We start from the raw sequence: 25,401 nt of genomic DNA on the forward strand, positions 1-25,401 counted from the left end.
CTTTTAACACTCCTCAAGGACGCTAGTTAAGAATGGACAACCCTAGTAATACACTCATTTGAGTGAAGACGTGCCTTGTAGTTCAACTGATCAACCAAGTAGTCCTCACTCGGAAAACCATCTCATTTGGAGCTAACTTATTATTTACAGACGCAATTTCACGTGGTAAACCGTTCAGTTTGTCTAGGCATTAGACGTTTCTTGATGAATATTGCTAAGAAGTACTCTAAGAGCTCACTAATGACAACTAACTACAAACGACAGAAGGCGGCCACAAGCTTTCATCGATGTTTCATGCTTGCCTATTCCAACAAATTCAAGCTACTAGCCCAAGGATCTCCATGGTTGTAACGATGCACGCATAAAGCAAAACGGAGCAACAAGCTTCACACAGAAACATTTCAAACTGAAAGACTTAATTATAAATTTCACCACAAGTTTAGCAAAAGCATTTCTAAAACAAACTAGAATGGAAGATGTGAGTCACGTGACAATCAAGGATCTCGTGAAGCCTTTGAAACCTTTGATTTCATATTCGACTCCCACGCAATTGCTATCAATGCCTTTGTTGTAGTTGGCATCTGATGGACCAGAGGTAGTCCGGGATTGAAGCTGGATAAGAGGTCGTAACACTGCATTTCATTTGGCTCAATTGTGGAAGTATAGTACTTAACACGAAAATCTCAGTAAATTGTCATTCCACATAAAGCACTCAAACTCAATGCCCGTGTGTTCAATTATCACTTCTAGCAGTGTTGGTGCAAATTTTCTTTCATCTAAAACCCACAAACATCGAAACACGGCCTTCATTTAGAGTAAGAGAATATCAAGAAACATCTCATACACCACTCGGATCAATAATATGAAATTCACAAATCAGTGACGAAAATTGCTTTAGCGGGAAAACATTACAACCTTTATCATTATCACAACTCCTTATTCAAAACTGGTAATCAAGCTACTTCTACACTAATCTACACATTGACTTCATAAAACACAGAAACGCTGCTCACCGAGCAAGAATAGAAAGGCTGACAAACATGGGCTGCAGTTCCAAAACTGTAAAATTAGTCTACACTAACTTCCTCCAACTAAAATTAGTAAGGAAAGATTTAAAGGTAAACACGGACGAATATGAAGCAGACATCCGAACACATGCTAAAGCAGGAATGCTGCACGGTATCTAAACGAATCTAGTTAAGTGCCTTCAGCAGCTGCATGAATCGGGCCATTAGATCTAAAACCACGACCCCTTCCGCGATATCCCCTTCCACGTCCGCGACCTATAAGTAACAAAAGAAAAGTTACAAAAAAATTAGAAAAAGGTTACATGCACACTAGCAACTCTTATGAGCAGTAAGCAATTCGAAGAACAGTTCCAGGAACAGGAGTTTCTAATTCTGATTTCTGACACATGCAGGTAAGTTGGAGTAATTGATTTGAAACAATACCCCGGCCTTGAAAAGGAGCTTCTTGGTTGTAACCTCCGGCTTCATATTGAGTATCAACAGCAGGACCATTGAACCCTCCTCTTCCACGACCACGAAAGGTACGACTTCTTCCACGACCCCTTCCCCTGGCGTAGCCACGATTCCCTTCCCAACCTCCATCATCATACCCAGCAGCTGCATATCCATTCCCTATAACGAGATGTGATTGCCATGTCAGAAATATCACCAATGTTAATCCCTTCGTCCTATTTTGTTTGTCCATCCTTTCATTTTGGGGTGTCCAAAACAGATTGTCAACATCCAAAATTCAGAAAATAAACATTGCTCCAAATCTATCCTGAACAAATACACTATCCCCAATAATTTTCAAAGTGGGAAACAAAGTGGCAATGCTGACACAATGCATTTAAACTTGGATTCCAATGCATTAAATGCATGTCCCCATGAAAAGCTGGAACTTCTCAGAGAAACAAAATGAGAGGGAGGGACAATAATTTATAATTATTTTCATAAATACATTATTTTATTGGGCTTCAAAGTCTTTATTAGCCATGGTTGCCCTCTCTTTAGTTTCTTAGGTAATTGGGCAAACATGGGGCTGTATATTTGCTGAAGTGTTAGCAAAAGCTTTTGGCTTTTTATTCTATACGATACTCTATGCTGAGGCTTGAATACTTCTATAGTTCTATGTTACAAGGATTCGGGTGCAAGTATCAGGTGCGGGATGCGTGGATATGGATTATGGATCCATTTTAGCATACCAATACGGGGATATGTACTATATTGAATTTTTTTAACGTATTATTTAATATTTTATGAATTGATAAAACAAATAATCATAAAATATCCCTAAAAATAAATTTTTTGTTTTTCCATCGTAGAAAAATAAAATCCTGATTAGTGTTAGCATTAACCTTTTTATGAGCTCTACAACAAAAATAAAATAATATTTAATATTTAATATTTTACAAATTGATAGAACAAATAATCATAAAATATCCCTAAAAGAAAAATAAAATCCTGATTAGTGTCAGCATTAACCTTTTAATGAGATCTACAACAAGAAGAAAATAATTGCACCAAAACACAAAATAAGATCAACAACTATAGGCATGTCCAATCAAACAACTGGCTCAGCAAGTACCTTAGGAAATGTTTCGTCAATCTACTACCAACCATTTGGAAGCAGCTGTAAGTCCGGCCTTTTTGTCATCATTGCCAGTGAAAATTGTCTCAAAATGGTACTCCCTGAACTTTTTCGGAAAGCAACTTTTTAAGGGAACAAAACTATTACTCATGTAAGTTTCAACTTCCCACAAACTACTAGGCCCAAAAGGTGTACTATTCTTAGCTGGAACCCCAACTAAACAAAAGATAGTAGGAAAAAAAAATCATAAGAGAAGCAAGGCCCACAGAAAATTGGGAAAAAGTATGCCCGGTTCACCAAGTTCTACCACGTTCCGTCGACTTTTTAAATTCAAAAAGGGACAAAAAAGGAATTACATAGAATTTCACTCACTCACTAACTTTTCAAATAAACAACCATTTTGGGACAATCAAAAAGTGGACAAACAAATTGGGACGGAGGGATTACTATGTAAACACCTTTAAGATTCAGAAAAGAAAAGGAAAGCAACACCAAAGAACTGTGGGCTGTGAGTTTTCTTTCTTTTCTTTTCTTTTTTATACGGCTATGGACTGTGAGGTAGATTGACCTAGATCAATTCAATTATTACCATAAGGCACAACTACTTTCCATATAAGATGATCCTCAAAGTTTATATCATTTCACCTAGAACTCCGATTATTCCGGTACATGGCAAGGGAATTAAACATGGTGCACCACCTGCTCCAAAACGTGGTACCATTGGAACAAGGCACAATTACCATTGGAATTAAACATGGTGCACCACCTAATCATTTTATTTTATTTTGTGATCGGCCACCTACTCTATCATTGCCACCTGACCAAGGAAATAAGAAAGTAAGGCACAATTGCTCCACCACCAACGTACCTGATGTAATTCCTCCAACAATTTTTGCCAACAGATTGTTCTCCTCCACTACAAGTCAACACTAGAAAAATTCTTAAAATTGAACCATCATCAAATCACTCAACCATAATACAATCTCTACAGTTGATTCCATGCCAACATTACTTAGCTAGAGACCAAGCTCCCTCCTAAATCCCAGAGCCCTCCCCCACCATAGTTTTGAAAGGGGCACCTAGGTGTGAGGCTCATCAAGATGCAGTGCTTGTGTGTGGATAAAGGTGGGCCAAGACAATAATGACAAGGCACACGTCAGATGGAACGGATGTACGCCTATGGTTTTGGGGTTGGGTGTACAAGGTGCGAGCCTCTTCCCAAATTGCAATGAAAATAGAAAAAAAGGCGCACAATACCAAAAGATGACACCTCCAGATTTGTAAATTACTCCACCTCTTTCTCCTCCTCAGATTTTTGTCCAATCATTATTTGATTCTTTCTCTTCTCCTTTGACTTCATGTTTTGGTCTGTAATGCTCACTAGAATTGGGTCTTTGGGCCTAGTTTTCGATCTTCGCTTATGGTTTGGGGCTGATTTGGGTTTTGGTCTAGTTGGTCTATACTGCTCTCATGACACATAGATATTGTTTTTGGGTCTCTCATTCATACAAATTATGATTTATAGGTTTTTATATACTGGAGCTTGACAACTTTGCTAATTGGAGAATGAAACGCTCTACAACAGGTGGACATGGGGAAATGAAAAATGGGAGCATAATCATGATGACTAATTGACTTTTTGAATCTAGACACTTCCTAAGATTTATCGTCTTAGAATTTCAGATATTAATTACAATTTGCTTTCATTCCTGCTTCTATCTACTTTATATAATTTGTCTATGCTAGTTTTGTTATTTTCTCGTTTTCTGACAACACTAGCACTTCATCTTACGTCTTGCACCTAGATCCCAGAAGACCTACGGTGAAGTCGGTGTGACTACTGTCCTCAATAGCTATTTCCCTCACCTCCTACTCCACTCATTGCCATCTACCCGACCTCGCATTGCTACATAAATACAAATCCTTATCTTTTACAACTCATAGAGTCTCAACCCAGCACATAAATACATTGATTAGGCACTAAGAAGCATGTGTACCAGTATGAGTATTGGCACGATCCAGGTACATAGATACAGCAAAACCTAAAAATGTAGGGCATGAGTCTGGCTAGGATAGGGCTCTAACAAATGTATTTTTTGATTTAGAGCAGTGTATTACATGTAATAATTACACTTCAAATAAAGGAAATAGCTAAATGACTTGGGCTATTTGGAATCCCACCTCAAATTAAAGTTTAATGCCAAAACTTAAGGTGAAAATCAGATAAGCAAACGGATCCTATGAAATCATACCATAAGTTGCTCTAGACCTTCCCCTCCCTCTACCACCACGGCCTCTTCCACGACCAGTAGGCGATCCTTCTGTATGACAAAAGATACCAGAATAAGTTCCCATGCGATCAAAAACCAGAGAACCAGAACCTGTGCGCAGATGATAAAGTAACATTACCTCCTTCATAATCAAATTCAGCAAATGCCTTGACCTGGTCAGCTGGTATTGGATGCTGGTACCTGCAACAAGTACCAAATGCATGAGTTTAATGCATCTGCTAATTTCACAATCATATTTGGATTCATGTCATAAAGATCTGACAGGTTTTTTACGTGCTGGCTGTCAGCTACCTAAAGCACAATCCTCCTCCTTTATCCGGGCTTGAGACCGGCTAGGAAATAAAGATAAGGCTCTAAGCATGAACCAGGATTCAACATGGAATCTTTTCGACATCAAATACCAAGAAAAAATAGAAGAAAAAAAGTAACACATGTCCACACATTTTGAGGGAAGCCAAACTGTTGGATACATCTCCTATGGTGCAACTTTTTACCGCCAACTGTTTTGAAGATATACTTATTACCTCCCATTTCAACATTATTGGACGAGGACAATGGGAAGTCACTATCATACACAAGGACTTCAGTGGACAGCTTATTTTCCCCAAAAAAAATTTGATAGTTCGTGATCCTTCTTGTATCTAAGATGTGAAACAATACCAATAGGTGCTATCCTGGACCTAGGATTAATGATGATTACTACTAGAGCCTATTTAAGATGACATGTCAAGGACCTGGAATATCGGCAAGCAAGTAAATCACGGAAAAGAAGAAAAAAATAACCTACCTTGAGATGGAAAAAGCACTAGAAACATACTGTATAAAACAAAGTAGAAGTTGATATAGACTAACTCACCCAACAGAGGATGTATTCAGCTCCTTCTTTGAGAGGGTTATCGTAATCATTGAAACATGCCTGGTGGTTTCCAGACTGCAGACAAAACAAGCATTCGTGTAAGTGCCATACTAAGAGAGGACGAAAAAACATAAACTTGTTATCTTAATGGGGAAATCTACGTGGAGAGACCACTGCCTAATTCAAAAACCGGAAGCAACACTTGCTTATCAAAGATAAGGTTATGAGTACTCTTACGGAAGGAGGCCTTCTTCTAGGGGCTCCCATGTATCCGTGATATCAGTGGATGCAATTGATGTAATTTGATGAAGACCAACAATCCTCCTCTGCATTACATTTAGCATTGAAAGCATATGATTAATCATGGCAAAACCAATCTATTACCACATCAGCATTGCATGGAAGCACTAAATAGAAGGGTAAACAAAGAGATGGAAAAAGCGTGACAAAAGAAACCTTGATTAACTCCACAATTGTAACAGTTTTATTGATAGCTCTGCCCATCGCCTTGAACACAATCTCCGTTGAACCTTTTTCCTAGAAAGGCATATAAACACACAACAAGAAAAACAAAATACATCAGATACACCAAAATTTAGCATCCTACCTTTGCTATCTGTCCTCAAAACAAAAAGGGCAGTAATGAATCTCCCAATTAGATCTATCTTGCGCAGTAATGAAACACTACAAAGCATTTAGGATTGATCCACCATCTTCCTGTCGTGTTTCCAAAAGTAGCACTGACTGATTATATAAGCCAACCCCCAAATCCCATGTATTTGGGCTAGCATATTGATTCCCAGAAAAACTAATACCGGCTATAGTTTGAACACAGGTCCCAATTATTATTCTCCACGAGTCATTAACGCCATTTACCCCAAACTAAATATTACTTTGAAAGATAAACCTAAAACTCCAATGTCAGCATGGTTATTGATATTGATATATTAGTACATAATGGCACAACACAAGCCTATAGCATGAAAAATCACCAAGCACAACGGGTAAACTACAATCACGTAACATTTAATTTGGACAACTCGAACATCGAAGGAAAACTTCATACAAAGATGATGCCACCATACTATTTATCATTCAAAAGTTGCATCCATTTATTCTCCCTTTCTCGGTACATGGGAGGACGTAGCCATAAAAGGGAATCGCCTATGGCAAGAGCCGCAAGACTCAAACCTTTGGCGCTTTAGGTGAGGTGGAACTGAGCTACTAGCCCCAGCTGGTTAAAGTTGCATCCATTCATTTTTTGTCATAGACTTGTTTAAGCTTCTCAGGTGGATAGAATTTAATCTTCTCAACTCTTCTTTAGCCTCAATGACATCCCTAAATAGTACAGTACAAAAAACCCTACACTACCAAACACACAGAAAAGGAATGTCAACGTGCAAGAAGAGTCCACCGTCCTACCCCAACTTTTCAATGAATATCCCCCACATCCTATGCTTTGGTGTGAGACATCTATCTAGACTGGGGGAGAGCACAAAACCGACCAACACGATCCATTTCTGATGGGTTCAAACTGGTATGCAGGTCGGATACAGGTTGCCATTCTCCCAAAAATGGTTCTTGGGTCGGTCTTGAGCCAATACCATTCCAAACTGTTCAAACCGACCCAACCCGACCATATATATGAAAATATATAAACAAACCCTGTGTCTAAAACCGCTTCTCTTCACCAGATGTGCGCTGACATTTTTGGATGTAGACTCTGGGATATTGATATGAAGCTTAGAACCTATTCCGCCTCTCACCACATCGACCCACTGGCCACGGCCACCGCCACCGCCATCGCCATCGCCTGCCCTCTGTCTCTCATTCTCTCTCTCCCATGGAGTTTCTCTATCTTTCATTCTTTGTAGTCACCATATGATTTTAGAGGCAAACCCCTGTAAGTTAATTCATGATCTATAAATTTCAGATATTCTTCTGAGATTGTAGTCCTTAAATCCTTCTTTTCTGCATGATTATTCTACTAGTCAAGTGTTTACACTGGGGGTTCTTGTGCGTTGTAAACCTGCATCCAAACTTGGGGTTTCCGATCTCTTCTTCTCGATCTGATCCACTGAACTTTGATTCATGCACTTAATCTGTTACAAAATCTCTGTTTCTTGATCTGATTCTACCCAGCCAACCTGACCAGCCTGGCCGTAAATTCAAAATGCTTTTGCAGACGGTTTTGCTAGTTCATTCGGTTCCAAAATATTCCAACTGATGAGTTCGAGTGAGGGTCAAACCAACCGAACCCATGCTCACCCCTAGTGTAGACACATCAAACCTTGCAAGTAGCTTCTGAAGCAAGTACTACTCCACTTTGTATCAGAAAATACTGCATAAAGCATCAACTAAGAATCAACCAGTGTTTGGGTTACTTGCGCAAAATAGATTCTACAATTTCCTCCCAAACTCAGAATTCGAAAATAGAAAAACCAAAATGCGAAAATCACCCTCCCAAAAACCCTAAGCCAACGTTGCAATGATACTTTCTAAAACGGGAAAATTGCAAAAGCAAGTACTACTCCACTTTGTATCAGAAAATACTGCATAAAGCATCAACTAAGAATCAACCAGTGTTTGGGTTACTTGCGCAAAATAGATTCTACAATTTCCTCCCAAACTCAGAATTCGAAAATAGAAAAACCAAAATGCGAAAATCACCCTCCCAAAAACCCCTAAGCCAACGTTGCAATGATACTTTCTGAAACGGGAAAATTGCAAACATTCAACTATCAGAAAAGGACAAAAAATTTAGCAGAACGAACAGCAAATAGACATACAGTTAGCAAAACCTCATCAGGCATTCAATAACAAGAGAATTGAAGGAAAACCTGAAGCAGAGTCATGGCATATGTTATATAGCTTCGCATCCGCCCCTGACTCGTAATGCGAACCTCATTCTCGTCTATCGGGGTCTCCACTCTCGGCTTCTCAACCCTCTGGTACCGATCCATCTTCTAACCCTAACCAAACGTAACCAAAAAAAAAAAAAGCAGTTTAACAACACCGACGCCATTACACCATAGGCAACAAAACCTCTATAATATAAACCATAACACCACAACAAAAGCAACAAAACGAGATATTACGAAAACTAGGGCACCTTTTGTTCGATAATAACTAAGGCATGAAAAACAACAACAAACAATGAGAAGAACAATTCAATACAACTAACGCCACATGCTACAATTCAATACAACACCGTAACACAAAAACAAACGTAACAAAAACGAGATAAGGATGAAAGTAGGGCAAAACTAGGGTTTCTGCTGGTGAAGAGAAGAAAATAATGGATCTGGTTAGTGTAGTAAGTTACCTTCTTCGAATAAAGATGGATTTTTTTTGTGCTCTGGGAAGGAAAGCCCTGTTGTATTCGGCTTCGTATCTTCGCTTTACGCCCTAAAGTGTGCACTGTGAAGTGTGGCGGATTTATAGGACCGGGTTTCAAAACTGCCCTAAACAGTTATACCCGTTTTGAGGCGGTTAGAGAACAGTTGGGCCGAGTGGTGGACCGGCTTGCTTCATTTAAGAAGTGTTCGGAACAGTGGGCTCCTTTCAGACCCAAAGAAGAACGGTAGGCTTTCCCATGTGAGTACTAGTATTGTTTTGGAATTTGGAATATGGTGAATTTTACATCCACACATGGTTTATGTAACCTTTTCTTTTGGATAATTCAGGTGTCCGGGTCAACTTACGCGCATTTTAACTAATCTTGGGGGCATAATCTCACCGTCCATTAGCAATGAGCCCAATTAAAGCCGAAGCAACTGCTCCATATGGACTGGTCCCAAAGGAGTCGGTAGCACTGAAGAGGTTTCGAACCTGAAATCTAAGGAAGGAGCAAATTTCTAAGTCTCTGGCCTTGACCACTAGGCCAACAGCTTGGTTTTATGGTTTATATATCGTGGAGACACATAGGAGGTGAAATATGGTTTGGTGAACTGCATCCGGGGATATATTTATTTTTTGGTATTGACGCCTTGTTTTACTAGCACATTTTTTTTTTTTTTAACGGTTTTACTAGCACATGAGGAGGCTTAAATCTCCTACTAAGTTGAAAATGTGCCAAATTAATTTCTTCCTTTTACGGCACTCTCCCTTTTGCATCGTGCATGGAAAGGAAAGTAGAAAATGTGCCAAAAGGGAGGGTGGTGGCTGGTGGGTTCTAGGTCTTATGTGTCTTGGGTGTGGAAAAAATGGTAAATTGCTTTTGGAAAGATATACGATGGTACACCCTTGTATGTTAGGGCAAAACATCAAACCTCTATCAAGTTGGACACAACCTGAACTTGCCTGGCCCAGGAGGACCAAAGAAGCGACAATCGTTTTGACTGCCCTACAGCGTTGTGGTGTGGGGTGCATACCACAACATCCCCGAGTCCTTATGTCAACAGCGCATTAAAACTTTTAGCCAGCCAGAGACTTGGAATGCATGTATGTTAACCATCCTCAGCTCCAACAAAAGGGAACGGATACTTCGTAAGTTTTGCTTTCCCTTTTTCCTCTCTTAATTTCGTTTTTTCCATTTGTGTGGCTAACCGCACCGGCCTTACTTTCAGTTCATTCCCCATACAAATCAGGCCCATTTTCCCATCCTGCAGCGCGCTCCGCCTTCCCTCACTCTGAAACAACAGGCTTCAACACCAAAGTTCCTCATACGAAGATTCATTCTTTTGATACAACTAGCTGCTCGATTCAATAGGAGTTGTTTAAAAAAAAAATGACATCAATTACAGTTCCTTTATTTTGTTCTTAGCGGCTTAGCGCAAATACAACCAGCCGAAAAGAGTTAATAAGAAATGTAGACGCTCCTCCCCCTCATTCCATGGCTTGTTCTTTTAGTAATGGATCAATGATGCTCCTCCATTTAGCATAGTCCATAGTTGAATCACCGTCAGGTAATGCAAATCCATTCACGAAGAAAAAAGGCGCTCCAAACACCCCTCTTGAACAACCATACTGCATGCACAAAACCGCGAAAAACAAATGAACCGTGAATATCTGGGAGACAGTTGCTTAAGGAAAAGGTGATTAAGGCAACCGACAAAAACATTCTGAAAGGAAGATAGAGAGGCAATCCCAACTTGCATCGATCACTATATACATGGACTATAGCAATATTTGAGTCTTACCTTGAACGAGACCCTTGTCATGAGATCAGTTTTCCTGTCAGTAAAGCCGGATGCAACTGCAGATTGGTAGGAGTTACCAACTGCTGTGGTCGCCAAGTTCACGATTTGACTTACAATAGTTGCCTTGGACATGTTGAAGGTTGCTTGGCTGTAGAACACCTCCTATTTAACAATCCAGAGTTTAGCCCGAATACAAATTTGAATGCGAATGAATTGATGGGGAAAACAAGTGGGAAAGGCCTATTACAAACACCAAAAAGGAAAAAACCGAAAACCAAAGAGTACGGCTCACAAAGTCTAGTTGCAGGGTCGAGAGAACTCCTTAAGATCAAGGGGTAATCCGATGACTAATCGCAAAACAATAGCATTGAATTCAAAACACTCTGTCAAATAAAAAGAAAACATAACGATAGAACAGTTCAAAGCCAGGGTTAAACCGCCTTTGTGGCAGCAAACCGGCCCACAACTTAAGCAGGGGAGGAGTTTTCAAATTTACAATCGACCTGAATTGAAGATTTCACTACTATGAATCGAGGGTTATCGTTCTTACCTGGCGCTTAAAGAACAACTCCAGCAAGTCGTATGTGGCAGAAGCATTGAGCTTATTCGCAATATGCAAAGCACGAGAAGAAACAAAAGCATTGTCGTGGTAACTGCAATATCCACAACTTGTCAGTTACCGGTTCACTGTAAAGATACTACGTATAAAAGCAAAACACTCATTCGCTCATTATGTGATGTACTAAACCTACTAAAATTGAAACCTATTTCAGCCATGCATTAGAAGCCAAGCTAGAAAAATCCAAGTTGACTATCAAACTAGGACTAGGAAAAAGTGTAGAATTTTTCCTATCAGAATCAGTCAAGGCACTAATAAGATAAAATGAACTCCTTAGGATACAGGAAGCAACTTGAAGTAACCTGGTTCGTTTATCAGTCCACAGAAGGTTGTTACACAATTGTGAATCCGCATGAAGTAATGGTAACTGGGAAATGTTAAAATACGTATCGTTGGGTGTGTATCGTATGCATCCTCTTGAATCACTTTAAGTTCATAATATTTCAACAGATATTCCCAACATTGGCATAGAAGCTCATCACATGAGGACCAAAAATCATTACATATAAGTGTCATCAATTCAAGGTTGATTTTCCGAAGTTAAGTGCAAATGTAAGTAAAAATTATGGGTTCGAGATTGATGTTATCATGAATTCTACATTTTAAAGGGTGCACACCAAAAATGAGGCGCGTATTGTAGCACTTCTCTAAATGAAGGTATTTTCCTTGTAAAAGGAAATTAAAATGAATAGGGAAACCAAAGAAATCAAATTTAGCTTCTTGACAACATTAGCTTCTTATGTTTCCCCATCCAAACGCTGCCTAAAGGAGCAGGACTCTCCGTCACTCTCACTCTCACTCTCACTCTCACTCTCTTTGGTTGTTCAGCTAATTAAGAATCTTAACTTGTGCATGCATTAAGAGATAGATGACTAGAGATGAAGATGGTCCTTGAAGGAGTGTCATCAGTACTCCAATGATCATATGCTGAAAATATTTAGAAACCCATCAATGAGCCAGAAAAAAAGTCACGAAAATTTACTCCATACGTTCTTTAACATGAGTCCCCTGTTTCATTTTGTCATGTCTAAGTCGGCTTTTCAAAAATTCAAGCAAAAAAATATTCAATTTTCGAAAGACCTCATAAATCCCTAAAAACATTCTTAAAAGTGAGATTTCTAAGAAAACATGCATTTGTTGAACGTCCCATATAAAATTGGAATACCAACAATTTGACGGAAAATGCTTTGGATCACATGTGCATCGGGGATTCGAAGTGAGACCATGTGCTTCGGGACTGTCCGTTTCTGTAGCACTGCTCGGGCAAAGACGTCTGGAGTACAACGAAATAATATGTCAAGCCATCCGATTAGCTTGGTGACTGATATTGTACACACTGAAGTCAATAGAATGGTTCAATCCTATAATTATCTCTCTTACTAAATGAAAAGAGTGAAAATTCCGATTCAAATGAAGGGGATGAAATTACTCACGGCAAAGCGAAGGGGTGAACGACGAGGGAGACACTAGAGCCATAGTAATCTATGGCTCGCTTCAAAGGAGGCCAGGAGTCTCTACTATCAGGACAAACCGGGTCCAAGAAAGCCTCGATGATGATCGAGTCCATGCCGGTGGGAAGGCGGTTTTTGTACACGAACCCATCGATTCTCGCCGGCGGGATCAATGCCTGAGCATTAACGAACCTGCCGGAGTGATCGAGGACGACGAAGGAGAAGAAGATGAAGGTGAGGAGAGTATGTAGCGCTGCCATTAGAGTTGGGTGTCTCGATCGGTTTATACTAATCCAAGTTGTTGGGTTCATTTTATTAACCTACCTACCTCTCTCTGTCCCTCTCATGCTCATAAACATATGAGTGATCAATCAATCTATCTATCTATCTATTTATCTATCTATATCTTATAGAAATGTGTTTAGGCCTACACATCTTCCAAACTTCAATCTCTACTTTTCTAGAGTTTTGATTTCTTTTAATTTGTTTAAATCTATCTATATCTTATAGGAATGTATTTAGCCCTACAAATCCTTCAAACCTCCGTCCTTAATTTTTTAGAGTTTTGATTTTCTTTTAATTTTTTTAAATATATTCTATCTATATCTTATAGGAATATGTTTAGGCCTACAAATCCTCCAAACCTCCGTCTCTAATTTTCTAGAGTTTTGGTTTTCTTTTAACGGTCTTGCTATCGTCAGCCCAATGAGCTGACGATAAACACACCATAAGACAAGAAAAATATGTATTTCTGTGTACTTTTTATACCCTTTAATATACATTTACACATTCATTATTATCAGCCTACTGGGCTGATTTTAAAATTTTTCTTCTTTTAATTTGTTTAAATTGGGAGGGAGAGAGGGGAGGGAGAGGGAGAGAGAGGGGACGTGGGAGGGGAAGGTGGAGAGAGAGAACGTGGGGAGGGGGCGAAACAAATTTTCATTTGTTTTTTCTTAAGGTCTATAGTGGTAGGGAAATCAAAAACAAGTCAATAAAATAAGTCACGTAAATAATTGTTTTGCAAAAAAAAGGAAAGAAGGTTTTTAAAATCTGAACCGTTAGAAATACTTTTAGACGGCTAAGATCACACGGACGACAGTTTGCAATCTAACAACAGACTGCAGAGAAACCAAATTCACGCTGAAAATATTTAAAGGTCAGAAAAAAGTCACTAAAATTTACTTCATATGTCCTTCAACCTGAGTCCCCTGTTTCATTTTGAAATGTCTAATAAGAAGGTTTTCAAAAATTCTAACAAAAAAATATTTAACTTGCGAAAGACCCTCATAAATCACTAAAAACATTCTTGAAAGTGAGATTTCTAAAGCCCCGTTTAGTTGTCAGGAAAGTAAAGTATGGAAAAGGATAGGAAAATCAACTTCCCATAACTTTTCTAGTGTTCAGTTGTCAGAAAAATAGTGGGAAACATATTCTTAAATTTTCCTATAAGATTTACTTTCTTGCAAAAGTGATTCAGCCAAAAGCATAAGATTTTGCGTCACGGGAAAGTTTTCTCCATTGTGGAGCCAAAATAATTGGTGGGAAAGAAAAAAGGCGAATGACACCAATACCAAAAAAATACAAATTAGGTTTTTAGAAATGCACTTTGAGATTTATGTGAGCAACAACAATTTCGACTACTGTGGTGCTTTCTGAGATAATTGTTTTGAAAAAAATTAGTAATTGGTTTTTTTTGAAAGTATTTATTTATCTTGTCATTAGTCTTTAGTTTTGTTTTGTACTTACTAATCATCAGTTTATCAATGAGTTTTTGTATCGACAACTAATCAAGTATCGTTGTTTAACATTTGTTTATTTAGTTATCATCTACTTATTTTTTAAGCTTCATGTTAAGGTTTTGCATTAGATAAAATACATTTTCTAGTATGTGTTAGCTCTCAAAGTTACTTTTAGCCATAAAAAATAAAGAAGTTTCTCACAAGTGTCTTTTCCCGACAAATGAACCACTAAACTTTAGTTTTTCTGCAAAAAAAATTTGTCAAATGAGTTTACTTAGCTTTACTTGACTTTTCCTGAGAATAACTTTCATGTACAACATTTCTGGTAACTGAACGGAGCCTAAGAGAACATGCATTTGATGAACGTCCCGTAAAAAATTGAAATACCAACAATTAGACGGAAAATGCTTTGGACACAGTTGTCCAGAGCTGTTCGATGTAAATGAGATCACATGTGCATTGGGAATTCGGGGCGAGACCATGTGCATCGGGACGGTCTGTTTCCGTAGCACTGCTAAGGCAAAGACGTCTGGAGTACAACGAAATGATGTCAAGACATCCGATTGGCTTGATGACTGATATTGTACACACTGAAGTCCATAAAATGGTTCAATCCTATAATTCTCTCTCTTACCAAATGAAAAATGAAAATTCTGACTCAAACGAAGGGGATGAAATTACTCACGGCAAAGCGAAGGGGTGAACGACGAGGGAGACATGAGAGCCGTAGTAATCTACAGCTCGCTTCAAAGGAGGCCAAGAGTCTCTACTATCAGGACAAACGGGGTCCAAGAATGCCTCGATGATGATCGAGTCCATGTCGGTGGAAAGGCGGTTTTTGTACACGAACCCATCAAATCTCGCGGGCGGGATCAAAGCCTGAGCATTAACGAACCCGCCGGAGTGGTTGAGGACGAGGAAGGAGAAGAAGAGGAGGGCGAGGATAGTATGTAGCGCTGCCATTAGAGTTGGGTGTCTCAGTTTATGCTAATGCAAGTTGTTTGGGTCCATCTTATTAACTCTCTCTCTCTCTCTCTCTCTCTCATTAGCAAGTTGTTGGGTCCATTTTATTAACTCTCTGTCCATTTTATTAACTCTCTCTCTCTCTCTCATTAGCAAGTTGTTGGGTCCATTTTATTAACCAAAAAAGATATTTGCATCGACGGTTTCCGTAGGCATATATACACGAAAAAAGAGTGTTCAGATCAAGCACCCTACACATATCGGATGCCATTGATTTTCGCGCGGGCCCCCTCGGTTTTTTTTAAATTTTTTTTAGACTGCTCGGATCGACCGTCCGGTGGCCGTCGGTATGGTTTCCTACAGAAACCGTCAGTGCAAATAGTAGTACTATTAACTCTCTCTTTCATTCGTCATGCGCATAAACAAATGAGTGATCAATGATGGAGTATGGGCGTGGAAGTGACGCAGAGATCACCAAATCATATTCGGAACATGTTAGTAACAGATTCCACCAATTCGGCAGCTTAGAATTACTTTTGGCTACTTATAAATACTATTGGCCGCGAATGATAACTCATTATTCGCGGCCAATAGTATTTATAAGTGACCAAGAGTAATTTCTTGCGGGTGAGTAAATTCTAACTTATTATATATATAAGTGATAAAGTAAGACTTATATTCATTATAAATAACTCTGGATATATTTATTTCTGAATTTATCCCTAGCATTTTTTCTATCCGTAATAATATGACCAAAATTCGTCGTTTATTGACTCACAGTCAGACACTTAAAACAAAGTTGAATGAAGTGTTATTTGTAACGAAACCCATGTCAAAATTACACATGTAATTGCCCACTCATTTCTTTTGCAAATTACGCACTGTATTTGAAATTCGAGGAAAGTAAAAAAGAAAATACAAAAAAAAAAAGGAAAATGGGAGGGAAATTCTACTTTACACAATAGTTAGGATTTGTAAGTTTCTCCCTTCTTTCTTTCCACATGATCGTATGATTCTCATACTACTAAACTCAATGTAACCTTTTAATGACATTTTGCCTAAAAAAGAATGTTTTAAAACAAGCGTGAACAAACAGCTCCTCTTTCTACGCTTCTCTATTGTGAGCTCTCTTTTATATAACTCAGTCGTTCAAACCAGCTTATGCGCATATCAATTAAAGGAGTTGATCGCATCTAGAAAGTTTCGAACCTGCGACATTAGAATAGAGCAAGATGCACCGAATAATTTTCCATTGAGATTGTTTTAAAAGGTGCTAGTAATCAATTATGAACCTGGGAATATTTTCTACAAAGGTGAATTGACCCACAATGATTAGTTGGGTCGGAGGAGCGAAGAAGCACTACCCGCCACTGGAATTTGTGGCCTAAAATTATATACATGGGCATTAATTCTCTCTCTTCCAAGGGGGCTATATACATGGGCATTAATTCTCTCTCTATAATGTACAAGAACCAAAAGAGGAGAAGGGTCCCGCACCACTCAAACGCCAAAGACCCGTTTGTTTTAGAATTTTGGACTTTGGACTTTCTCTCGACGTATGATTTTTAATAAAAAAAATTAATTATTATTCTTATTTTTTTCTATCTTTCTCCACTCCTTACCTAAAATCTAAAATTCAAATTCTAAAATGAACCGGATCCAAGTGCTTCACCAAACTATGACCTTTGCAGCAAAAGTTTATCCATCCAATCCATTTACTTCCACAAATATCTTGGATTTTATCCTTTTATCCGGTTCATGCTTTATTCACTTGTAATCCAACTTCAATATTCCCACATAATAAAGTTCTTCCTTTTCTTTTCTTTTTTTTACTTTAGTTTTCTTCTTTCTCGCACGGTTGGAAAATATTGAAGTCCACTTTGTTGTGACAAAAACATAATTTCTTTGTGGTCTCATCTTTTGGGTCACGTGCAATAAGTTAGATCGAGGCACTCTCGCCTATTCACACGTTGGATGTCAACAAGTCCAGGCACACCCGCGCTTATACCGCACACCCATTGATTTTTCACTCACGTCTACGCGGCGAAAAAGAGGAACACACCGGGCCAACCCTTGGGGTTTTCGCTATGGTGAGCTATACATCGAAGAGCTATTGGTTCCTTCTGCACCAAGGACAAGAACTGTTCCTAGAACGCCACTTTCCGATGCAAGGTTGATGAAACATGTGGTGACATAGTGGCAGGATTCCAGCTACTTCCCCGAGTTGAAAATCCTACAAGACAATGAAACAAGAAAATTATCAAGAAACCCCCAAAACAAATTTCATTCTTTAAGATTAGTCCTTAATATGATTAGAGAATTGCTTGTTATAGGTAAAAATTATGACATGATATCCTGCACAGCGTATTTGGACTTGTGGAGGGAAAAATGAAAGCAACTCAGAGCCAAAAAGTTGGGCAGGTCCAAAGTTTGTATAGGCTGTTAGACCCAGTCAGTGTCACGCGGATGCAAGGGTGGCACTATGTAATACCCCATATTTAAAAAAAAATAAAAAAAAAAGATGGTGATGTAGTTAATTGGGAGATAAAGATGAGTATTTTATAGTACGTATTTGGACCCTAGTTGGTGAAATGTGTAACCATGGGAAGAATAGCATCCTAGCTGTAACAATTCTGTAAGCTTAGTCATGCATGGGACGTGGCTTTGGCTGGGTCAGGCATAGTATAGTTTTGTATATAAGTATTACTCCTTTAGTTGGTTGCCTTTTTAAGAGTAATCAGTAAGGTTCTTTGAGAGGAAAACCAAGAGAAGGGTTGATGGGTTATGGAATTCAACGTGGTTGTGGGATCCGAATGAGGGTGAGTGTGAGATACGTATTTCTCATACAATATTAATGTTTGGTTCTTGTTGGTTGTGTTATGTGCGGTGACTGTATGTCGTGGAACTGTTTGGCATGTGGCGGGGTGACTAGGCTAATAAGCTATCCCAAAAGACATGTTAGCCAATGGGCTGTGGTGAGGCTAGTGAGGTGGTACGTCACCCATCATATACCGAGGAGGACCGAATATGTGGTTCCTTTTATGTGGAACGTGTTATATTCGTGGTTGGTGTTATACGTGGTGATTGACGTTGTGCAGTTTATTTGATATTGATATTGAATACGTTATTATGTCTCACACACTCCTGAGGTCCTTTGGACTCCAGCTTGCAGGTTGGTTAGCGGGCTCGTCCGAGTTGCTGCGAGAGTGGGTGTTGTTTATTTATTTTAGAGATAGTTATAAATTGTAAAAAAAAATTGGAATAAAAGACAAATTGTGATTTTTTTTTTATATTGTGGTGCTTGAGGATCCGGGTTGTTACACACTACTCGACCACGTGGGGGAGACCAACATGGCACTCCGCAGATGTAATTCATGACCTTTTTAGGGAGTTTCAGGTAGGCCTGTCAATGGACCGGATCCGATCCGGATCCGATCCGAAAAATCCGATCCAGATCCGGATCCGAATCCGATAACATCGATCCGATAATCCGATAATCCGAATCCGGTAATTCAATACGGATCGGATCCGGATCGGATCGGATTAAATCCGTTATCAATCCGAATCCGAATTTTATTTTTTTTTAAAAATTTAATTTTTTTTTAAAAAATAGTAAACTTTTTATTTTGAAAAAAAAAATGTTTAAGAAGTTGTATTTTTATTTTTATTTTCTATTTTAAATTTTTTTTCGGAAAATAATTTTTTTTTGAAAAAAAAAATTATATTTTTTTGAGAAAAATATTTTTTTTTTGCTAAAATTTTTGAAGTAAAAAAAGTTTCCGGATCGGATTCGGATTTTCGGATCGGATCCGGATTTTTCGGATTCGGATCCGGATTACCACTATCGGATTTGAGTCTTATCGGATCCGGATCGGATTGAGTCTTATCGGATCCGGATCCGAATCCGGATCTGTCGGATCCGGATCGAATCCGGCCCATTGACAGGCCTAGTTTCAGATACATTATGTGATGATGCATGTCATGCCACGAGGCCATTATGAGATCGCGACTGAACAGAAGGTGTTTGGAGGCCCAAGCACTCTCCACTTACAAATTTTATGATGAAATCCTAAAGAGGTGCTAGACACTTTACGTCCACCATGGAGTACTTTCTTGGAGAGGAGGTTAACTTAAGCATTGGAGTGTATCTCCGGCCGGTTGGCACTAACATTACTGTTCTTGCCGTCAAAAAAAAGTATTGTTGTTACCTACTTTTGCAATTAGTCAGGTGAAAGGAAGAGGCTGGATCAGAAAGTAATAGTCAACACCACGGTAGACGAAGGAATCAACCCCCATCTCAGGACTCATCAAACTAATTAGAGAAAGGAGGACTATCAGACTGAAGGATTTCTACCTCAAGGCAAATCGGGCATGAGATTCTGTTGCCTGAATCGTCGTATATATTCTGATCCGTGATTTTAGTTTTTGAGAGCCGATCAACTGATCTCCTGGATGATTCTTTGGCTCCTCTGGTACTGATTGATCTCTGGACCTCATTGATTGATTGAACAGTGCCCATCTGATCCTGCACATCCTGTACTTGAAGAATGTTTCAATGCCAGTCTTCCTTTAGCTTTCTTAACTTGTCAAAAACTGCTACATTTTATTGGCTTGGTTAGGGAGTTAATTACCTGATTCCCTACTGAACCAATCAATTCTCCCAAGTAAAGCAGTGCTGGATTTACAAGTCTTGAAATTACCGCAATCTGCAAATATAACATAATTATTTGTGGCCATGAGTAATTCTTCGCGGCCATGAGTAATTGGTTGCGGCAAAGAGTAAATATTTGCAGCCAAGAGTAATTCGTTGTGGCCAAGAGTCATTTAGAGTAATTCATTACGGTCAAGAGTAATTTGTTACGGCCAAGAGTAATACTTCACAATCAAGAGTAATTCCTTGCAGCCAATGAGTATAGAAACTAATAAGAAGTGCTTCTCAAAATTGGGTATTAAGCCTCTATCTCTCTCAAAAAGTGCATGGATTGAAGTCCACCCACACCACATTGATGAACAAAGTGTACACAAAAGAATTCGATCAACTAGTCCCGTTTTGTTTATCCATCTCTTCAGTTTGAGATGTAATTCCAAAAGACTCATTGTGTTTGGTTCATAATTTTGAATTGAAAATTTTGAGTTAAAATGTAAAAATATGTGATTGGATGAGTTATTTCAAAATAAGTGAGACCCTGACTTGACTGTACCAGAAAAGAAAAAAAGAAAAACGGACGGCTAAAGACTGTTGGCAAGTTGGACAAGTCTGTCCCGTTCCCTCTCTCCCTTCAATTACTCCCAACTATCCCCTTCTTGAAACTTCATCTCAACCACTCATCTCTGAGTACGGGGAATTTTTATTAGACTAGATTTTTTTCACAGTTTTCGACTAACAGATGGGAAAGGACAGAGACCATTTTACTGTATACCACATGGTTCAATAGTTAGAATTTAAAGTCAAAGAGGTACAGTTTGCTGGCCTTGGAACTCTCTTTGGCCCCACATCAAAGATGGCATTCAAAAAAACACTTTCTGAAATAAAAATTCCAAATGGCCATCGTAATCTTGAAAAGTTAAAAGCGTATAACATTTTAGTTTCCGCAAACTAACCCTAGAAATGTAGATGAATATGAATTCTTTTAGAAATAGAAGGTTTATTAATTAGGAAATCAATAACTGTTGGATCGTTTGGGTTTGATCGCATGAAATGCATGTACGCATTGAAGGACAAAGAGAGTTCTAATGAAGTAAAGAAGCTAGGCAGCTAGCTAGCATTGTGCAATGGCTAGATGTTGAGAGACTCACCAAGTGAAGGAAGGACAAAGGTCCATCGGCGAAAGACGTCCACAAACCAGCGGAAGCTTTAAAGAACAAAAGGTAGAAATAAGCTCCGGCGGCAGCCCCATGCAACAAGCCCCTCCTGCTTTTTAAGCCAAATACTGCCCCAATCAATACCGTCATCGCTCCTAACGTCGCCCAAACTTTTAAAAAAGAATATATCATCGAAAGGGAAAATTATGAAAGCCATTCATCTGAAGCTAGGCTCTACCTCAATATGATTTCATGGAAAATGCTAATAATAGCCCAACATGCATCAATGAGACAGGAGGATTAAAAAATAAACAGTTTTATATGTGTTAAAGTTCATTGGACAATGTAAAAGGTACGGTATCGAAAACTATTTTTTGTATTTTTTTTCTTAGGTTCCTTTTGTTTGAACGTAAAATATTTTCCAGCAAAATGTTTTACCTATTTTCCGGTGTTTGGTTGTGTAAAAAATGAGAAAAATATTTTACATGTAAAACATTTTCCATCAATTGGATGAAAATGACTTACCCTTAAATCGTCCGTAAGTTATTTTCCGAAATGAACTCGTTACCTTCTACTGCAATTCTCATTGCTCTTAGTTTCCTCGATCGTCAGTTCTGAACCACGTTCAATTCTAATAATCTCATATCTCTCTACCGTTTAAACTCCTCCTTTCTCTCTGCACTATTTTGTTGATTTCTGAAAATATTTTCAAGTGTCAACCAAATACCGAAAATAAAAGTTTGAAATTTATTTTCTGAAAAAATATTTTACACGAAAAATATTTTACATTGAAAACATTTTACATCGAAACAAACGGAGCCTTAATTTCTCTACTCTCTTCTCCACAAACCAGCATACCATGATGCAACAAATTTAAAAGACTGATTGATTGAAACAGAGAAAACCCTTAGGTGTCAAAAAAGACTCGTTGATTGAAAGGACAAGTCCTCCTTCTTCTTAGCATCATCATACTCTTCTTCAAACTTGTCATACGGGATAAATACCAAGTTATTGAAAAATTGATAGCTTCAGACACACTATAAGAGTATAAGGTATGATAAGCACCCAATATTGTAGATATTTAGTGCATCTAGTCCTATGTTATATCGCTTTATTTCGCCTTCTTTTAATTTTTATAGTGATTTTGCATAAAGGTGTTTTCTTAAGTATTTCAAGTTAACCGGTGAAATATGCCGCTTTTTTGTCACCAACATATACCCATGAGTGTGCCCAAGCACTGGAGGCCACGCGAAACGCGGCCGGCAGGGCTTTTGAGGCATTTGGAGGACCGTTGGGTTGCCGGGGGATCGTCGGGTGCCGAGAAGAAGGCCAAAAGCTAGGATTCTGGAGGAATTAAGGCGGTATCGATACATGCGTTTTTGCCGTATCGATACCGGTGCAAGACAGAGGGATTGAAGAAAACGTCAAAAGATTGATGTATCGATACAGTCATTTTGGTTGTAATGATTGTATTGATATAGTGATCTTTTTTGCAGATTTTTGCTGTTTTTTGGACTTTTCACTTTGGAATACTTGCCACTTTTGATAAGTTTTGGGATATTTTATGGAGAAAGAGGGTGAGATGTATATATACCCCTCTCTCTCCCCCTTAGTGATTATCTACTTTTATGCTTTAGGTTAGTTTTCTCTCTAGGTTTTCTCCATAGTTTTTCTCAAGCTTTCTTAGTTTAATTGTTCAAGAACTTCTTAAGGTAATTGTTGTTTGTTAATTTTCCGTTAGTTAATGTTGTAGCTACGGCTTGGATCTTTGTTAATATCAAGTTTATTTCAATTTTTATCGGTTAAGAAGCATGTCTCGTTTTTCCTACTATGCTTAATCTTTCAAGTATGTGTGAGTAGTTTCTTGGCTAAGTTTTGGGTTAATCTTTCCCAAAGACTTAGGTTGATGCTTGGTTCTCGAACCCTCGGGCTTAAAAGCATGGTTTTCGAAATAAGAGCTAATCTTGCATTTTTTGTCTTAACTAGGGGTGTTAACTCCTTGGCATACCGTTTAGTCAAGCGGTCTTGGCATGCGGTATGCCTAGAGATCGAGGCCTCCTACGTGTTCGATTAATGAGTTAAACAAGTTAGTTCGCCTCCGATAAATCACATCTTTTGATAAACGTAGTTTTTAAAGCTAAATTTTTCGAGCATGAGCACGCGGTCGTGACTCTCGCTTGAGTTATAATCGAGAACCGATAACGGGCTTTGTCAAGGGATGGATAATCCCTAGGCTTGCCTCTTTTAAGTTAATTAAACTCTTCTCCAGTCTTTTTGCCTTAGTATTTCCACTTTAAAAGTAAAACCGAAAGTTGGCTTTCTTAAACGCCACAATCCTTACATAAAACCTACAATCCGAGCAAGCTATTACCGATTCCTTATGGTATGATCCCGAACTTACCCGTTTATTATGCTCTCAACGATCTAACCCTAAGTTTGGGGTTTTCAACCTTATTTGAAAGCAAGGTTTTTGGCTAAGCAAGGTGCAATAAGGAGTTATCGATCATTGAGTGTAACATCTAAAGCTATTTTTTACCTCTTGCACCGAAAAACTATTCAGTTTTGTGGCTGTGTGCAACAACTCAATTAGTGATATAACGTACTACTACAATTATTACACAAAAAGAAGGAAAGAAATGGAAAAGAAAGGTAACCTACCAACTCCAAACAAGCAGATGAGAATTGCATAGAAAAGGTTGCTAAGAACAGCAGAAACCACAGAGCTAATATACTCTATCCACCTCTGACGATCACCAGAAACACCACAAGGGAAATCAGAAGAAGACCAAGCTCGCAGAGGGATATTTGGGCATGCACAAACCTCCATTTTCTCTGCTGAGACTAAAATCAAACAGGTTATGCGCATATATATACATACACTGACCTCTCCTGACGTTCTGACATTGACAAACACCTCCCTCAGGTTTCAAAAATAGCAATGATCTCCCTTGAGGTTTAGTTTTCGCCCCTCGTACCATCTTTTTTGTCCTTTATGTCACCTTTCACTAAAAAGACAAAAAGACACAAATTAAAAGCTAAATAATCTATAAACCATAATACTGTAGTAGCTAAATATATAGAGGGACGATAATTACAGTGTAAACGAAGAAAATGGAACAGGGAAATTAAAAATGTCGCAGCCGCCAATCTACATCGTCTATTTTTCAGTAATGTTTCCCACACAGATTTTTTTGCACATATATTTTTGTGGGGCCCATATCAGGTCCCGCAAAATGATCCAGACCGCTCATCTTTTTAAAAATATTTTTTGGAGGGTTCCCGTAAAAAATTAACTCCAACGGATATCGATAAGGGCTTTCTTAGAAATTGTACGGCGAATCATTCTGTTTTGCCCTACGATTTCTGAAAAAGCTTTAATAATATCCGTTGGAGCTAATATTATTGTGTCCCCCTTTGCAATTTTGTCTCCATTCATCCTCTCATCCAATCACCCTCCTAAAGAATTTAAGATATGGGAGTTTTACATAAGCAAAATAGAAAAGGATGCTTAGTCACATAATCCTACATAATGACTCACGCTCTTAATCCTTGCACTGTACTTGCGCTTTCAGTCTCGCTCTCATGGATTTTACTAATTGAAAATGTGATTCAAAGACTACGCTCTCGCACGAATTATGTGACTTAGAAAGGATTTATGTAATTCAAAACTTTTTAGGGCCTGAAGCGCAAGCCTTGCTCGTCTTCCCTCAAGGACAAGCTTGTTTGTAAGGTGGATTCATCTTTTCTTCGTGCAATATTTTCATTGCACCAAAAAAGATCAACAGTGCTACTTGCACATATTTTTTTGTGCACATATCATGCACATATATTTTTGTGGGGCCCATATCAGGGTCCCACAAAATGATCCGAACCGCTCATCTTTTTTAAAATATTTTTTGGAGGGTTATTTATAATGTTTTTTATATGCAATCTGGATC

General features: G+C 38.6%; 3 protein-coding genes and 1 non-coding gene across 5 annotated transcripts; all 4 read right to left on the bottom strand.

Moving 5' to 3' along the window:
• Positions 1–893: 893 nt before the first annotated feature.
• LOC131334489 (uncharacterized) lies at positions 894–9,218 on the bottom strand. Its single transcript, XM_058369522.1, has 9 exons — positions 9,071–9,218; positions 8,586–8,717; positions 6,202–6,282; positions 5,983–6,071; positions 5,746–5,820; positions 5,008–5,069; positions 4,851–4,919; positions 1,452–1,640; positions 894–1,283 (listed from the first exon to the last, which is right to left on the bottom strand). Exons 2-9 carry the CDS (start codon positions 8,706–8,708, stop codon positions 1,198–1,200), a joined length of 774 nt encoding a protein of 257 aa, XP_058225505.1. The 5' UTR covers positions 8,709–8,717; positions 9,071–9,218; the 3' UTR covers positions 894–1,197.
• On the bottom strand, positions 2,580–2,672 carry LOC131334974 (small nucleolar RNA snoR113). Its single transcript, XR_009202370.1, has one exon. It is a non-coding gene; the product is annotated as a small nucleolar RNA snoR113 (small nucleolar RNA).
• Positions 9,219–10,403: 1,185 nt separating the features above from the next.
• On the bottom strand, positions 10,404–15,792 carry LOC131334490 (uncharacterized). Of its 2 annotated transcripts, none has more exons than XM_058369524.1 (4): positions 15,384–15,792; positions 11,437–11,539; positions 10,887–11,048; positions 10,404–10,713 (listed from the first exon to the last, which is right to left on the bottom strand). In XM_058369524.1, exons 1-4 carry the CDS (start codon positions 15,659–15,661, stop codon positions 10,573–10,575), a joined length of 684 nt encoding a protein of 227 aa, XP_058225507.1. In that variant the 5' UTR covers positions 15,662–15,792; the 3' UTR covers positions 10,404–10,572. The 2 variants fall into 2 exon arrangements, with proteins under 2 accessions (XP_058225507.1, XP_058225506.1); XM_058369523.1 differs by lacking the exon at positions 15,384–15,792 and adding an exon at positions 12,939–13,329.
• A 1,687-nt stretch (positions 15,793–17,479) lies between these two features.
• LOC131334491 (NEP1-interacting protein 1-like) lies at positions 17,480–24,376 on the bottom strand. The gene is made up of 5 exons (XM_058369525.1): positions 24,122–24,376; positions 21,458–21,633; positions 20,293–20,367; positions 20,016–20,195; positions 17,480–17,894 (listed from the first exon to the last, which is right to left on the bottom strand). Exons 1-5 carry the CDS (start codon positions 24,327–24,329, stop codon positions 17,772–17,774), a joined length of 762 nt encoding a protein of 253 aa, XP_058225508.1. The 5' UTR covers positions 24,330–24,376; the 3' UTR covers positions 17,480–17,771.
• Between the last annotated feature and the right edge of the window lie 1,025 nt (positions 24,377–25,401).

Source organism: Rhododendron vialii, chromosome 7a (genome assembly GCF_030253575.1).
Source record: "Rhododendron vialii isolate Sample 1 chromosome 7a, ASM3025357v1".
Taxonomy (NCBI): Eukaryota; Viridiplantae; Streptophyta; class Magnoliopsida; order Ericales; family Ericaceae; genus Rhododendron; species Rhododendron vialii.